This window comes from Peromyscus californicus, unplaced genomic scaffold (assembly GCF_007827085.1).
Source record: "Peromyscus californicus insignis strain IS unplaced genomic scaffold, ASM782708v3 Scaffold_4__1_contigs__length_199733344, whole genome shotgun sequence".
Classification (NCBI taxonomy): Eukaryota; Metazoa; Chordata; class Mammalia; order Rodentia; family Cricetidae; genus Peromyscus; species Peromyscus californicus.
In genome coordinates, this window is record NW_026294562.1 from 175,443,816 (window position 1) to 175,456,797 (window position 12,982).

Below are 12,982 nucleotides of genomic sequence, written 5' to 3' on the forward strand. Positions count from 1 at the left end.
CTCAAGAGGTTAAGGACAATACTCTACCTCAGCTAAAGACAGGAAGGCAGAAGCTAAGCTCCATAAAAGCTGAAGCAGGTACCTGGTTGTTTGGTTCAGGTTGCTGCTTTTGAAGCCAGGCATGGGGGGAGGGGAGAAGCCTTAAATCCCTGCTCTTGGAAGGCTGAGGTAGGAGGCCAAGGTCAAGGCCATCTTAGGCTATCTGATGAAATGGGTAGTTAAGGAAAGGCACAGGCACAATGATGTTTTTTTGTTGTTGGGGTTTTTGTTTGTTTTGTTTTTGGAGAGATGGTTTCTCTGTGTAGTTTTGGTGCCTGTCCTGGATCTCGATCTGTAGACCAGGCTGACCTCGAACTCATAGATACCCACCTGGCTCTGCCTCCGGAGTGCTGGGATTAAAGGTGTGCGCCATTGCCGCCTGCCACAGTGATGTTTTTATCATCGACACTGCTACTGTTGAGAGGACTGTGGTGGAGAGCCAGAGAAGCCTGCTCCCACTCTGCCCTTGAACACAGCCTTTTCTGACCCCACATCCCCACCCAACTAAATCAGCATCCTGTAACCCAGCAACCGTCAACAGCATTCCCTATCACTGACCACTCTTTAAAACAGCCAGCTCTTGTGCCTCCCCACCCAGCTTTCCTCCTAGCTCCCCCGTTCTTGGTTTCCTTGTTCCTGCACTCCTGTCCCCTTGGTTTAACAGTCAGCAGCATCTTCTGACCTCCAGTTCGGTCTGGCCTCCCTTCAGACATCACAGGCTCAAGTGTTCAGGGCTTAAGCATCTGTCATCTAAGCTGGCCACCTTGGTCTTCCTGCCTCCATAGTGACCATCACAATGAAGTTATGCAGTGCTGGAGACTGAACCCAGGGCCTTCTTACTAGACAAGTACCAACGAGATAGACACTGTTCAAGCAGTTCCACATTAGTCTGCCCGTCCCCCAGACCTCAGCTTGCTGGGACAACATCTCCCTCCTGCCTCTTCTACAATCCAAACTCCCTGGGTGCCCCAGAGAGCTTCAGATACCCATTAGACCATCCTAGGTCACTCTTAGAGATTTACATAAAAATACAGATCCAACATGAAATACAAGACCACTCGTGCCATCGTGACTGCCCAGCCTCTTGGGCACTCTGGGTGACCTAGGTTTTATGGCTCGTTGACTTTTTTTTTTTTTTTCTCTCTCGAGACAAGGTTTCTCTGTGTAGCTTTGCGCCTTTCCTGGAACTCACTTGGTAGTCCAGGCTGGCCTCGAACTCACAGAGATCCGCCTGCCTCTGCCTCTGGAGTGCTGGGACTAAAGGCGTGTGCCACCACCGCCCGACATGGTTCGTTGACTTTATCTTCCAAAAATCTCTGAACTGTGAAGGTCCTTGCTCATGTCTGTCTCTGTGTCTCTGTCTCTAGACAGGGTCACACTATGTAGCCCTGGCTGGCCTGGGTGTAGATCATGCTGGCCTTAAACTCAGAGATCTGTCTGCCTCTGCCTCTGGAGTGTAGAGATTAAAGGTGTAAGCCACCAGGCTCTGTGTGTGTAACCAAAGGTGACCTTGAACAGGGTTCTGATCTTCCTGCTCTGGCTTCCGAGTGTTGGCAAGCACTACCCTGTGATTTATGCCCTGCTGGGGATGGGACCCAGAGTCTTGAGCATACTAGGCTAGCACTCTACTGACTGGGTTACATCTGCAGCTTCAGATTCCATTTTTCTGGTTTTGGAGACAGGCTCTCGGTATGTATCCCAGGCTTCCAAGTCGCAGCTATCCTCTTTCCTAGGCCCCTGGAGTCCTGTGAAACCACGCCCCTCTGGACTTGTGAGTGTGGAAATGAGCGGAAAGTACCGGAAGGGCACAGCCATGCTGCAAGGAGCAAAGCAGCACGCCGAAGGTGCAACAGGAAGATCGCAAGCAGAACAAACCCGTGCACTTAGTAGTGATGTAGTGGCACCGGACTAGGCACGCACAGGACTAGGGTTTCGCAAGAGTTCCGGAGTGGGCGGGGCCCCTGCGTAGCACCGCCTTGCCGTCCGTGGTGAGGGCAGGGCCTCGAACTGTTGGTAGCCGTGTGGGCGGGGTCTCACGCTGCACCACCTCCTTGCCGGCACTGGTGGGCGGGGCCTCGCGCTGCACCTCCCCCTCCTCGCTGGCGCCTGGGCGGGTGGTTAGTGTTGGCCGCGACATGGCTGCGCTGGTGGAGCCGCTGGGGCTGGAGCGGGGTAAGCGCTCCGGGGGATCCGGTCCGGCCTCTAGGCTCAGTGGGCCGCGCCAGCCAGGCAAATGCCGGGGGCGGGCGTAGTTGGGGTGGGCGGGGCGCGGCCTGCGGTCTGTGGGCGTGGGAGGGTCTGGGGCGGAGCGCCCCGAGAACACCCTGCCTGGGGTTGGGGTCCAGGGGACCCGCGGGACGCGTCGACCGCTTACAGCCTGACCTCGCTCGCCCTTCCTGCTGCCCTCGCGTGCCTTCGCGGTCCCCACCGCGTTCTGCAGACGTGTCCCGGGCCGTGGAGCTGCTGGAGCGGCTGCAACGCAGCGGAGAGCTGCCCCCGCAGAAGCTGCAGGCCCTGCAGCGGGTCCTGCAGAGTCGCTTCTGTTCTGCCATCCGCGAGGTGAGCACCCTGGTACTATGTGAGTTGTAGTTTCCTTGCGCTGCGCGGCGGGGGCGGCGACGGGCAAGCGGACGCAGGTAGTCGTGTCCAGGGCTGTGGACTGGCATCTCCCTAATGCTGCCGCCTCCCCCACACCCTCAGGTGTATGAGCAGCTCTATGACACCCTGGACATCACTGGCAGCGCCGAGGTGCGGGCTCACGCCACAGCCAAGGTAGGCGCCTGCCCCCGCAGCTCTGGGTGACCACAGGCACAGTGCCCTCCCAAAGCTGGCTATCCCTGTGCCTTCCTCATTTGCTCGTCTCTTCCACCCTATGAAGATTTATTTATAATACCTTTTAAATAACTGCACATTTTTAACTTGAATGTACATGAGATTCTCTTTAGCAACAGGCGTGGAAACTGGCCTCACTCGCCTACCATGAAGATGACCCTAAAAGACAATCTAGTTGGGTGTCGTGAACAGGGACACCTATCCAAACTGCAGTGCCACACTCTTGTTACTGCCTGCAGACTCGGTCCTGTCCCCACCTCACCCACCTCAGTCCTGGGGTGGGGGCTAGTTTCCATTTGTCTGAAAGCAAGATTGGCAGGTGCTCAGTACCGAGGACATACCTGGGTGGACATACCTGGCTTGTGGAAGAACGCCAAGTGGTCTCACGGGTTCTAGTCACCACAAGGGGGCCTACTGTTGCTCTGTGGCAGGACTCCCCTACTTGACCTTTGTTCTCTGGCTGCGGTGCCCTTCCCTCAAGGGGGGTCCCTCACAACAAGGCACCTCCTCTCTTCCAGGCCACAGTGGCTGCCTTCACAGCCAGTGAGGGTCATGCGCACCCCAGGGTCGTGGAACTACCCAAGACTGATGAGGGTTTGGGCTTCAACATCATGGGCGGCAAAGAGCAGAACTCGCCCATCTATATCTCCCGAGTAATCCCTGGAGGTGTGGCTGATCGCCATGGTGGCCTCAAGAGGGGAGACCAGCTGCTGTCTGTGAATGGTGTGGTGAGTGGGGTAGCGCAGTGTCTGTATGGAAGCACTGGATGGAGCGTAGCCTTTGTAGACACCCTGTGGGGTACACTGCTGGCCCTCAAGGATTTCAGAGAGCCTAGCTGGGATACTAGTCCAGGGTAGAGGAGGCAAGTCTTTGCAGGAGGAACCTCAGGGGTGGATGGTGAAGGATGGGTAATTCTCCGGACTAAGAGGTGGAGGGTGGTTCTGGCTGAGAACAGATCGGGTCTGTAACTGCACTCCCTGACATGAGGAGAAAGGTTGGCTCTAATAGAAGTCTGAGCCACCCAACATCCTGAAACCCCAGTGGTTAGAATCCAAGGAAGCACCAGTGAGGAGGTAGTCTGGCCAGAAAAGCTGGGCTTTTGTTCCTGGGCTGTGAGGACAGGAGAGCAATGGGCTTCGGAGGTGTAGAGAGACCTCTCTGGGACTCTGGGAGGACAAGGACAGGTTCAGTGACCTGGTTCATTGACTAAGGACTAAGCTGCACTGCCATGGCAGATTTTAGGGTGTGGGTGCTGAGTCTGAAGGTGGTAATCCACGTCGGGTGGGGGTATGAGGCCTTGGAGACTCGACCCCAGCAGCCGTCTCACTATCCACTGGTCCCGTGTCCTGGGTAGGGTGGTAAGGGCAGCGGTTTGGGCCAGCAGTCTGTGCGAGGCCTGCCCTGCAGAGTGTGGAGGGCGAACACCATGAAAAAGCGGTGGAACTCCTGAAGGCCGCCCAGGGCTCAGTGAAACTGGTGGTACGCTACACGCCTCGGGTGCTGGAGGAGATGGAAGCCCGCTTTGAGAAGATGCGATCAGCCCGTCGGCGCCAGCAGCACCACAGCTACTCGTGAGCCTCCAGTGACCACCCTCCCCCTGCTGCCTTCCCCAGCCTCAGACTCCCAAACCAGGCCAGTGAGCCCAGCGGCCTTCATCCTTTATCCCTGGCTCTTCACAGGGACTTCCTGACTCTTGACCTGTACCATGGTAGCCAAGGCCCTGGGACCCTCTGGCTCCCTAATATCAGAATTCTTGTGCCTGCTTTTCTGAACCGTTGACTCCAGAACCCCATCCTTAAACATCCCATGCCCCACTTAACCTCCTCTGTGCCTGAACCTCCCCTCTCCACATCCTTGCAGGTCTTTGGAGTCTCGAGGCTGAAATCACAGAGCAGGATCCTCCTCTCCTGTACAGTATTATTTATTGTCACTGGCACCTTATTTAAAGATCTTTAACCCTCACCGAGTGTCTTGTGTGTCTGTCGCGCATCCTGGAATAGTGTCTGTGGAGGAGGAGGGTGAAGCTGAGGTTAAAACCAAGCTCTTTCCAGTATGGGTAGCGAGATAGACACCGCTCAAGCAGCTCCGAGGGCTGAGGCTGGCCGGCTTCCCAGAGACTAGCCCGGCCCGAGGCTGCGTCTAAATGAGTGCCAGGGCGCAGCACTGAAGACCACTGTCCCCAACACTTAAGAGGTTCGGAAGGAGAGGGCCTGGTAGGGTCTTCCGCCGCGGGTCAGACGCGGGAGTCTTGAAACGCGGCAGGAGCCTGAGCGCAGCCTCTGTAGGCGTGGCGGAGCGAACCATTCGCTGGGGGAGCCCTGTGGGCCGTGCCACCGTCTGCGTGGGAGTCGGGGGTGGCGGGCCGCGTGCAGTTCCCCAGGCGGGCGCAGGGGTGCGGAGTACCAGGCACTCGCTACCCATCGGCTACTAGCCTCACCTTCCAACCGAGCACATCCTTCCGGGAGCCGCCCTTGCCTTGAAAAAAAAAAAGAAAAAAAATTCCCACCTCGAATGTTGAATTCCCATCCCGCCACCTAGCCCTCCTGTCCCGTTAGACGCGCACTGCCGCGGGAACGCGGGGTCGTGACTCGCTTTCCACGCCGCGCGCTACTAGATTCAGGTGACATCATCCTCTGCCGGGCTCCGCCTCCATCCAGGCCGCTGCACGCTGCATGCTTATTGGTTGCTGCACCATGAGTCCCGCCCTCACCTCTCCGCCCGCGCGGCCCCTCCCTCTGGATGCGAAGGCGGGGCCTTGTCGCCGGCCGGCACGGACGCTAATTCTCATTGGCCGCTCAGCGCCGTCCGTCAGTCTTCTGTTAAAGGGGCCACGACCGCCTGGGATCTGTGGGGGGGAGGGGGAGGGAGGAGAAATTTTTGGGGGGAGAAGGTGGGATTTTGGGGGGGGCGCTGGTGGGCACCCCTGGATCTGGCGACTGCGGCCTCGCGGGGGGAGGCTGTACGGTGACAAGGGCAGGGGGCTATTTTAGGGAATAAGGCTGTGAGACCGTGAGGGGGAGGGGGGTCCCCAGCGCCGGAGCCGGAGCAAGAGACGCTGAGCCCGCGCTAGCGGCGTAGACAGGGCTCCAGAGCTCCAGATCCGGGCCCCGGTCGCCGCCAGGGGCCCCGCCCGGTGCCCCTACCCCACCCCGCATCCCTACTGCAGCCCAGCTCCTCCCGCAGTCGCCGCGGACCAGGTAGGTAAGAGCCCGGCCCAGCCTGCCTGGCAGCGCCCACCCCGGGGACCCCTGGGCTAGCCTCCCCCACTCGCTTGCCCGAAATCCTGCATTCCCATCTACATCCCGAGGGAACCCAGAGTCCAGATTTCACAAGCCAACCCAGGAGAGCCAGGCGTGTCCCTTCCCGGAGCCCAGAGTCCCCAGCCGAACCCTGGTATCTCAGGAGGGTTGCCTCCTTTCGCCTCCTTTAGGGCCCAGAAGCCTGAATCCCTCAGCTCAGCACAGGGGACCTCTCAGTCTAGATCCCTCCTCCGGGCCCAGTCCTGGGAGCTCCAGACACTTGCTACCGCTGTGGGGCTACCTCTGTTGCGTCCGAATCGTTCCCCCATTCGCGCCCCCCACCTTCTGGCTGGAACAGCCGGCGACGTTCCTCGATCCGGGCTGGCTCGCCCTGGAAACAGGCCCGCGCCGGAGCTGTCCATGGTCAGCTCTCTCGGCAGCCTCGCCTCCCCCATCTCCTGCCACCGCCGCCAAGGAGGGGGTGCAGGCGGCGTGGGGATCCCCCCACAGCCGCGCCTTTGACCTGGGGATCCCCGACGCCCCCCTCCCAGCTGGGCCGCAGGGTTCTCAGGCCCATGTTTAGGCACCCTAGCTTTCCGGGGCTCTAGCTGCTTCACTTATAGTCAGGGCTTTTGAATGTCCCTGCCCAGACCACTTTAGAGACCTTGGTTCTGAAAGGCTGTTAGTGCCCATACATCTATCTGCTGGCCCTGAGTAATCGCCATCACCCTATTCAGCACCTGGAGAATCGAGTTTCTTAGCTTTTGCCCACCCCCCTCCACTTAGCACCTAGTTTAACAGCCCCCCCCCCTTGTCAGACAAATGTGCCCAGCCTCCTGGTACACCAGCACCTGCTTGCTGCCTTAGGGACTCAGGCGCCATGAGTTCCCTTCAGAAGTCTGGAATGCAATTCCTCTGCTTCTGTCCTCTTTCCTCCTTGGAGATCTAGGTGTCTCGCCCCATCTTGTAACCCCCATCCAAACAAGCACATCTCAGAGACCCAGAGTCTCAGACTGCGGCAACTGCCCTGTCCATCAGACCACCTGCCCAGCCCTACACTCCCATCAAACATTCAGGCTCTAAGTTTCTAACACCTCCACGTGCATGCAAAGGTCTGGACCCCTGGCTGTCCACTGCACTCCCATCTTTAGGTCTTTGTGGCTTCACCATTCTGTCAACTTCACATCTTCCATGGCCTTGAACTCATCTGCCTGTCACCTCAGGTGCTAGACTTCCAGAGTCTCCTCTCCCACTAAAGCTGAGTGGTTGGTGTATTTCTGGCATTTCAATGCCTCTAGAGACCCATATGGTGATGTCTGAAATCTCATACTCCAACTACCAAACAGTCCTTCTCCAAGTGTGCTCTGTGGTCAGGGTTCATGAGGGGATCTGGAACCTACCAGCCATCTTCCTGCATTTCTCGTTATAGTGAGTCCTTTCCTTGTGTTATGTTTAAGATTCCAAGATCCAGAACATTTCCAGATGATACATCTGTTCCATCCTCACCAAGGCATGATCTACATTCTATACCACGTGCAAAATTCTAGGCGTGTCTTTTTCCACTTGCTTCCTCCCCATCCCCAACAAGCAGGGTTTTGCCATGTAGCTCAAGCTGGCTTAGAACTCACTATGTTGTGCACATTTCTTCTCCTTCTTCTTCTCCTCCTCCCCCCTCCTCTTCTTCCTCCCCCCTCCTCTTCCCCCTCTTCCTTCTCCCCCCTCCTCCTCCCCCTCCTTCTCGTCTGGTCTTTTCAAATACCTAGGTAACACCCTATGCCAATTTCTGCTCTCAGTCTTCCTCTCAGACATGCCCTACACTGGGACTGGGGGTACAGCTCCATGACAGAGCAATTGCCTCACATACACAAGGTCCAGGGTTTGATTCCTAGCACTAGATCCATAACAAAAAGATACCGCCCCACCCATCCCTTTGAATAATCTCTGTGTAATCTCTCCCAAGTTCTCATTTTGGATGTGTTTTATGTTCTGGCCATGTCTGCCATTGTTCTAGACTTCCTTCTCATTCCATGGGTATTCTAACTTGTAGAATATGTTGTTTTCAATTAATAGTCTAGCATTCCTTGGACTTTTGCTATCAACTCTAATTTTCACAATCCTTTAAAAATGATTTATTTTATTTGCATTGGTGTGTGTTTTTTTTTTTTCCTGCATGTTTGTCTGTGTGAGAGTGCCAGATCCCCTGGAACTGGAGTTACAGGCAGTTGTGAGCTTCCATGTGGGTGCTGGGAATTGAACCCAGGTCCTCTGGAAGAGTAGCCAGTGCTCTTAACTGCTGAGCCATCTCTCCAACCTCTGTAGCTTGCACAATATTAAACCTGGAAGATTCCAGAGCAGCCTTCTTATCTTTTCAAGCCTCAGGTTCTAGGTTCCTGTTTTCTCAATCCTCGGCTCCTTTCTTTTCCTTACTGTGGCCTTAGCTTTGGTGTCAGACTTGTCCCTAGTGGGACATAGGCTTTAATCTCCATCTGCTGTTTTGGCGTTCTAAGTCTTCAGCCTCAAAATGTTCTGGTTTCCTGAACACCCTGCACCCCAATTAGAGAATCTCTTCGTATCTCTCCGTGTTTACTAAACTTTTGGGTTTTTTGTATGTGTGCACACATGCCACAGAGTGTGTGTGGAGGTCAAATGACAACTTGCAGGAGTAGGTTCTCTACTTACACCATATGGGTCCCAGAGAATCAAACTCAGGTCTCCAGTTTTGGTAACAAGTGCCTTTGCCCACTGAGCCATCTTGCTGATCCTGGTGTGTGTGTGTGTGTGTGTTTGGAAGAGGATTTCCTAAGGCTAGTTTTAAACTTGCAATCCTCCTGCCTTACCTGGGATCAGCTGTGGACTTGGCTTATATTTTGTGTCCATGCATTCATGCTGAGCAAGCTCTGAGTTCCAGACTCTGTCTTTTGACCAGATCTACTATGTTCTGCATTAGGGATGTCCCTCGGTGTCATTTTGCTCACCTCTGTGTTTTGGGTTCTTGGGTGACCCAGACATCTATTTATATTATCAGGTTGCTTTGGGCTGGCTTTCCCTTCCAGACCTCGGCTGTAGCATAGCAGCTCTTGCCCTCAGTCACATGCTCAGTGTGGAAGTTCTTGTCTGTTCTGCATTACGTAGCATCTTGGTGACACTGAATGTCCACGTTCTTTTTTTCCTTTAATGATTTATTTCTATCTTATGTTCATTGGTGTTTTACCTGCATGTATGTCTGTGTGAGGGCTTCAGAAGCCCTGGAACTGGAGTTACAAACAGGTGTGAGCTGCCGTGTGGGTCCTCTGGAAGAGCAGACAGGGCTCTCAACCACTGAGCCATTTCTCCAGCCCAACTACCCACTTTCTTTCTCAGTGAATCTGAGGTCTACAACTATCTAAGTCATCCTAGGCTGTGTGTTCTGACTCGAGTGTGGGTTTGAGCTTCCATGTTGGGGTCTAGCCTAAAGCTGGCCTTCTCTCTCAAAAACATTTTCCTGAACTCAGTTTCTGGGAGGTGTAGAGTTTCAGACCTACAATTTAAAGATAAAGGGGATCTAGGGACCCAGTTGCATTCTTTCCTGTATTCCAGAGCCCTGCAGCCTCTTCTCACAGGAACCCAAGGACCTAGTTCTAGGCTTTGGTCACAGTTCTCATTTGGGTGGAGTTGAGAAGTATCCAATTTCAAACCGGTTAGGCCGCTGCATGGATTGGGGTGTGTGGGGGGGAATGAAAGTCCCTCCTGCTTTCGGCCAGGCCAGATGGACCTGTTGGACCTGAAGAGTTCCAGGGAGAGGCTCCCTAGCCTTCTCTACATCTCCGTCCCGCCCCTGGCCAGGGGGGCCCAAGTCCCGCCTTCCGGCCCTATAAACCCCGCCCCTTTCTCCTCCCACACTCTTGGTTAACGCCTCATGAGGCGGGACTGGAGAAGCATCCCAAGACATCTAGATCCCGAGTGGGTGGGCAGAAGGGTGCAATGGCTTAGATTTATGGGTCTTGCAGGCGATCTAGAGCCACTATGAGTAAAGTGGAGTGCGGGAAGACATTGCTGGAGGCGCAGACCCTTGGATGTAGGGGGCGATGGGCTGTGGAGCGCCTAGACACCTGTGACTTGAGGGAGATGACTCAGCCCTGCTTGCTGTTATGCATTTTTGTTTTGTTTCTGTTTTTTGAGAAAGGGTCTAATGTAATCCCGAGCCAGCCAGAATTCCCTAAAATAACCGAGGATGACTTTGAACTCCTGATCCTTGTGATTCCACTTCCCAAGTACTGGGATTACAGGCATACACCACCTTGCCTAGCTTAATAAGTGGGTATTTTATTTTACTAGTATGGGGGATCCAACCCAGAGCTTCACATTGTGCCAAGCATATGCTTTACCACTGAGCTACACCTCCAGCTCTCGTGCTGTTTTTTTATTCTTATTCTTTCAAGTGGAGTGTTGGTCTTTAGATCATAGAGAGAGATGGGCAAATCACAGCCTAGTGGCCTAATTCAGTACCCGAAGCCCCATGACTTTTTCAAGGCGTGGTTCTCATTTGGGCCTCCGTTTCCCCATCTATGGAGTGGGTTGAGGATGCAAGCGGAGCCACAACTGTGGCTGGTTTTAACCCACTCAGCCAGTGACTGGTCCTCCAGCTTTATTCATTTCCTGAGTGGCCAGGCTTTGGTTTGCTACCAGTGTCTGGCGGAGCTAGGCCTTAGAGTCCCGCTTTTACCTAAGAAGTCCCCGTTGTTTATCTAAGAGCAATGGATTCCCAGTTTATGTACGTCATGATTACAAAGGACAGGCCTCAGGTTTCCCGCTCTTGGCGGCCAGCACTTAGTTCCCCTGCCTCTCCACCATGTGGCTGTACCTCAGTTTCCCCATGTCATGATCAGCTTGGCTGACCTCAGTTGCCCCCTGTGCAATGCTTGGATTGGGGCCCCAGGGTGTACTGCACTAGCTGCGCCTCAGTTCTCTGCCTGAGCCCTGACAAGGCTAGTTTGCCCCTTCTGTGCACCCGCAGGCCGGCACCGCCGCCATGATGTGCGAGGTGATGCCCACCATCAGCGAGGATGGCCGGCGGGGCTCGGCGCTGGGCCCGGACGAGGCGGGCGGCGAGCTGGAGCGCCTCATGGTCACGATGCTCACGGAGCGCGAGCGCCTGCTGGAGACGCTGCGAGAGGCGCAGGACGGGCTGGCGACAGCGCAGCTGCGGCTGCGTGAGCTCGGCCACGAGAAGGACTCCCTGCAGCGGCAGCTCAGCATCGCCCTGCCTCAGGTTGGGCGGGGCCCGGGGGAGGCGGAGCCTAAGGGCAAGGGCTGTCCCGTGTGGGCGGGGCCACGAGGAAGGGAGCATGGGATTGGCTTGCTCTTGGATAGGCGGGTCTTAGCTGCGAGATGGGCAGGGCTTATATAGAAAGGGCGGGGCCCGAGAAGAGGATTTGCTGAGGATTTTGCCTTAGTGACAAAATGGCTTGGTGGGAGGGCAGAGCTTGAGAGAGGCGGAGCCTGAAGGAGAGGTAGCTTGGGAGAGGCGGAGACTGTTAACGGAGGGGCGGGGCCTGAGAGGTCGGAGACTCCAGGCTAGCTGAGGAGGCGGGGCATGGGTGGCAAGAACGGTGGGGCTTAGTAGGAGGCAGGGCCTGGGAAGTGAGAAGAGTAGGGTTTCCAAGAAAACAGGGCCCGTCGAAGGTTTATCTTGGAAAAGAGGGTGGCCTAGGAGGGGTGGTGCCAGACATCTCTGGCAGGGAGGAGTTAAATTGGCTTACCATTGGTGGGCGGGCCTTATCATCGAGATGGGCGCGGCTTAGATGGAAGGGCGGGGTCTAAGAAGCAAGGAGGTTGAGGCTTAGCAGGTGAGGAGAGACCTGAGCAGCAAGTCAAGAGGTGGGACCTCATCAGGACCATAGATCCAGAGCAACAAAGGGAGGAGAGTTCGCTCCAGAGGGGCGAACTCAAAAGCTGCTGGAGGAGCAGGACTTAGTAAGGGTCAGTCTTGAGCGGCTGACGGAGCCTTCAAATTCTCACAAGAGAGAAATAAGGAAATAATTGAGTCAGCTATCTGATTCTACCCACTCCTGGACAGGAGTTTGCGGCTCTGACAAAGGAGCTTAACTTATGTCGGGAACAGCTTCTGGAGAGAGAAGAAGAGATCGCAGAGCTGAAGGCGGAGCGTAACAACACCCGGGTGAGGGCTGTTGGCTCTGGGGTCTAAGCTGGATGGGGCACAGTGCCAACCAACGTACCTTTTTCCAATATCTAGTTTTCTGTCTTGCCCCCAGTCTCCTGGATCGTTTCCTTCCTGTGGTCCCATCCATTTTTCTCTGATCTGACCTTTCTGCTCCCTTGCATCACACCTTCCTCAGCTCTACCTCTGCTGTCCCTCTTTTCCCTCACCTCTGCGTAGTCCTGTGTCTTCTTCCTTGCGTACCCCCAACGGGTCGCCCCTTTTCTTGACCCTGCCTTTCTCCCTTGCTTCTTTTCCTTGACTCGGTGTCCTATCCTTCCAGCTCCTTTTGGAACACCTTGAGTGTCTGGTGTCCCGGCACGAGCGTTCGCTGAGAATGACTGTGGTGAAACGCCAGGCCCAGTCCCCTGGAGGGGTCTCCTCTGAGGTGGAGGTGCTCAAGGCTCTAAAATCCCTCTTTGAGCACCACAAGGCCCTGGATGAGAAGGTAGGAGAATCAGAGAAGGAAGAAAACATGTGGTTGACTTCAGCTGAACTCAGTGCGGAAGGAAAAAGCTGGCTGTTATTAGTTGGAGATGTTCACATTTGAGAAAACATTACTGTGACGGATCGGAACGTGATTTGATTAAAAAGAAATATGAACCATTTAATCCCAGCATTCAGAAGGCAGAGGCGGGTAGATCTCCATGAATTTGAAGCTTCCCTGCACTACACA

At 55.2% G+C, this 12,982-nt stretch overlaps 2 protein-coding genes and 1 long non-coding RNA gene across 6 annotated transcripts in view; 2 read left to right on the top strand and 1 right to left on the bottom strand.

Annotated features, from left to right (window-relative positions):
* Positions 1–2,076: 2,076 nt before the first annotated feature.
* On the top strand, positions 2,077–4,833 carry Lin7b (lin-7 homolog B, crumbs cell polarity complex component). 2 transcript variants are annotated; one of them, XM_052712473.1, is made up of 6 exons: positions 2,078–2,211; positions 2,480–2,598; positions 2,740–2,811; positions 3,390–3,599; positions 4,279–4,442; positions 4,732–4,833. In XM_052712473.1, exons 1-6 carry the CDS (start codon positions 2,175–2,177, stop codon positions 4,751–4,753), a joined length of 624 nt encoding a protein of 207 aa, XP_052568433.1. In that variant the 5' UTR covers positions 2,078–2,174; the 3' UTR covers positions 4,754–4,833. The 2 variants fall into 2 exon arrangements, with proteins under 2 accessions (XP_052568434.1, XP_052568433.1); XM_052712474.1 differs by lacking the exon at positions 4,732–4,833 and having other exon boundaries at positions 2,077–2,211; positions 4,226–4,431.
* Positions 4,834–5,104: 271 nt separating this feature from the next.
* On the bottom strand, positions 5,105–6,870 carry LOC128094248 (uncharacterized). The gene is made up of 3 exons (XR_008212904.1): positions 6,453–6,870; positions 5,582–5,716; positions 5,105–5,346 (listed from the first exon to the last, which is right to left on the bottom strand). It is a non-coding gene; the product is annotated as an uncharacterized LOC128094248 (long non-coding RNA).
* Positions 5,836–12,982, top strand: part of Ppfia3 (PTPRF interacting protein alpha 3) — a 28,510-nt gene continuing 21,363 nt past the window's right edge. For 2 of the 3 annotated variants that reach the window (XM_052712468.1, XM_052712469.1), the window contains exons 1-4: positions 5,836–6,068; positions 11,104–11,358; positions 12,166–12,267; positions 12,590–12,754. In XM_052712468.1, the coding sequence (XP_052568428.1) occupies positions 11,119–11,358; positions 12,166–12,267; positions 12,590–12,754 (507 nt within the window). In that variant the 5' untranslated portion in view covers positions 5,836–6,068; positions 11,104–11,118. The remainder of the gene's footprint in view (positions 6,069–11,103; positions 11,359–12,165; positions 12,268–12,589; positions 12,755–12,982) is intronic. The other variant, XM_052712467.1, reaches the window with a different exon arrangement.

Excerpts from the sequence above, each read along its gene's own strand:
- Lin7b (XM_052712473.1), top strand. The coding sequence starts at position 2,175 with ATGGCTGCGCTGGTGGAGCCGCTGGGGCTGGAGCGGG. Across the intron at positions 2,812-3,389 it reads GGGCTCACGCCACAGCCAAG|GCCACAGTGGCTGCCTTCAC; the intron begins GTAGGCGCCTGC and ends CCTCTCTTCCAG. Across the intron at positions 4,443-4,731 it reads CAGCAGCACCACAGCTACTC|GTCTTTGGAGTCTCGAGGCT; the intron begins GTGAGCCTCCAG and ends ACATCCTTGCAG.